The following is a 1,904-nucleotide window of genomic DNA, read 5'->3' on the forward strand; positions in this document are numbered from 1 at the left end:
TAAATATGTAATTATTGAAATGTTATGGACATACTTTTTATTGAGACATAATATTAAAAATTTAAAATTGGTAAATGTACAACTTTTGTGAATTCTAACATGGACCATATCAAGGATTCAAGAGCCACACAGCTTTCACCTTATCACATACATCATTAGAGAGATTTGTTTGTTGAGGAGGACATCTGGCCTTCATATCATCCACCAAATGCTCTTTGAAAACAAGTAACTCTCAGTATTGATCTCTTGTTATGATAACACCCAGGAATAATTCTTTATTGCGGAGATCGGTTAGTCCTATTTTACAGTAAACATGATAATATCCATCACCAACATCAGTGTAATTGATTTTAGCTACCACAGTCTCAATGACGTGCACATATATGAGCAGGTTGATGAGCCAGGCAAACAGGAAGGAGCAACAAGTCCATGTAGAGAGTTTAGGCTTAATCCATGCCCACTTAGAGTTACTGGGAATGATGGTGATGGCTTGGAACGTGCTTAGAATGGAGGTATTGCAGATGGACAAACCCCGGGTGACTCTGAACACATATAAAACTGCCTTACAGCTGGCATCATCCAGAAAGTGTCTGACTCCAAAGGATGACATGATATATGATATCATAGCAAATATGACTGTCAACATGTTGACAAGCACCAGGTGCATGACAATGGGATCGATAGGTCTGCTAAAGCGGGATCTGACTAAGAAGCTGTACACATACAGCATGAAGATCAGTGAGTTCCCTATGACACCCACACAGAGCTGGGATACGAGGAACCCCCGCAAGATGGCGTTGCTTGGAGACATCACCTCAGTGATGTTTTAGATATTATTAGGCTTGTCAGGCCTTCACTGAAATCTAAGTGGGTTCAATTATGACTAATTACATCCTGATGTTTGTGGGGAAATATAGTGATTGACACTTCAGGAGGAGAGAAGGTGGGAGAAATGTCAAACTCCTTTGTTTCTCAGGTCCAGACTTGGTGCCTCCTGGAACTACATTCCAGGGAGTCTTGAGAACATCAGAGGACAGAAGGTGTTGAAGCAGGTGTGCTTAATGCAAAAATCTTCTGTGTGCTGTTATATTAAGTGGCAGGATCTGTTAATAAGCGGAAACGCAAATTTGCATGTCGTAGAGATTTTATTCAGTAGCTCATCTTGAGTATTTAAAAATTCCTGTTTGAAAGGTCTGATCTTTCACAAAAACTGTGTAAAACAGAGACAGTAACATGAGTATTTAAATATCTTTAGAGTTTCGATTGTATGCAACACTCTCCCAGGGTATTTATCTTTAAATTCTCAGTAAAGGGGCTGTAGAGTTGGCTCAGCAGTTAAGAGCACTAGTGGCTCTTCTAGAGGACCCGAGTTTGATTCCTTGCATTCACTTTGGGGCTCACTACTGTTTCTAACTCCAATTTTAGAGAATCTGATACCTTCTTCTGGCCTCTGTGGGCACCAGACATGCACATACCACACAAACATACATGCAGGTAAAACACTTGTACACGTAAAAGAAAAGAATAAAAACAATTTTCCCCAAAAGTAGATTCTCCACTTGGGTTTTGTCTCTGAGTCCAGTCCTCTGTCACTAGCAAGTTTCTGAAGCAGTTTAGGAGCTCGGTCCCTGTGAAGAGCTGCAGAACACAAAGGGACAGTTGCTACTATACGTGCCCCAGTGTTGACCACATTCTCAGAGAAATATATTTTCTGTTACCATTTCTATTATTTGCCAGGAAATGAACAGAACTGCAGGTCATCGTGTTATGTGAAATAAGGCAGTCTCACACAGGTAAACACCATATATGTGCTCACATGTGGAATCTGGTAGAGAAACTTACAGACCCAATGGGAGACTCTTAGCCATGTGTAAGCAATGGAGGTTGGAGAGTGATACAGATGT

The 1,904-nt window shown here is 40.6% G+C and overlaps 1 protein-coding gene across 1 annotated transcript; it reads right to left on the bottom strand.

Moving 5' to 3' along the window:
- Nucleotides 1–232: 232 nt before the first annotated feature.
- LOC121449902 (vomeronasal type-1 receptor 4-like) lies at nt 233–811 on the bottom strand. The gene has a single exon (XM_041654565.1). It carries the CDS (start codon nt 809–811, stop codon nt 233–235), a length of 579 nt encoding a protein of 192 aa, XP_041510499.1.
- Nucleotides 812–1,904: the final 1,093 nt, after the last annotated feature.

This window comes from Microtus oregoni, unplaced genomic scaffold (genome assembly GCF_018167655.1).
Source record: "Microtus oregoni isolate MIOR12 unplaced genomic scaffold, Mior012 000006F_ref0000085, whole genome shotgun sequence".
NCBI lineage: Eukaryota > Metazoa > Chordata > Mammalia > Rodentia > Cricetidae > Microtus > Microtus oregoni.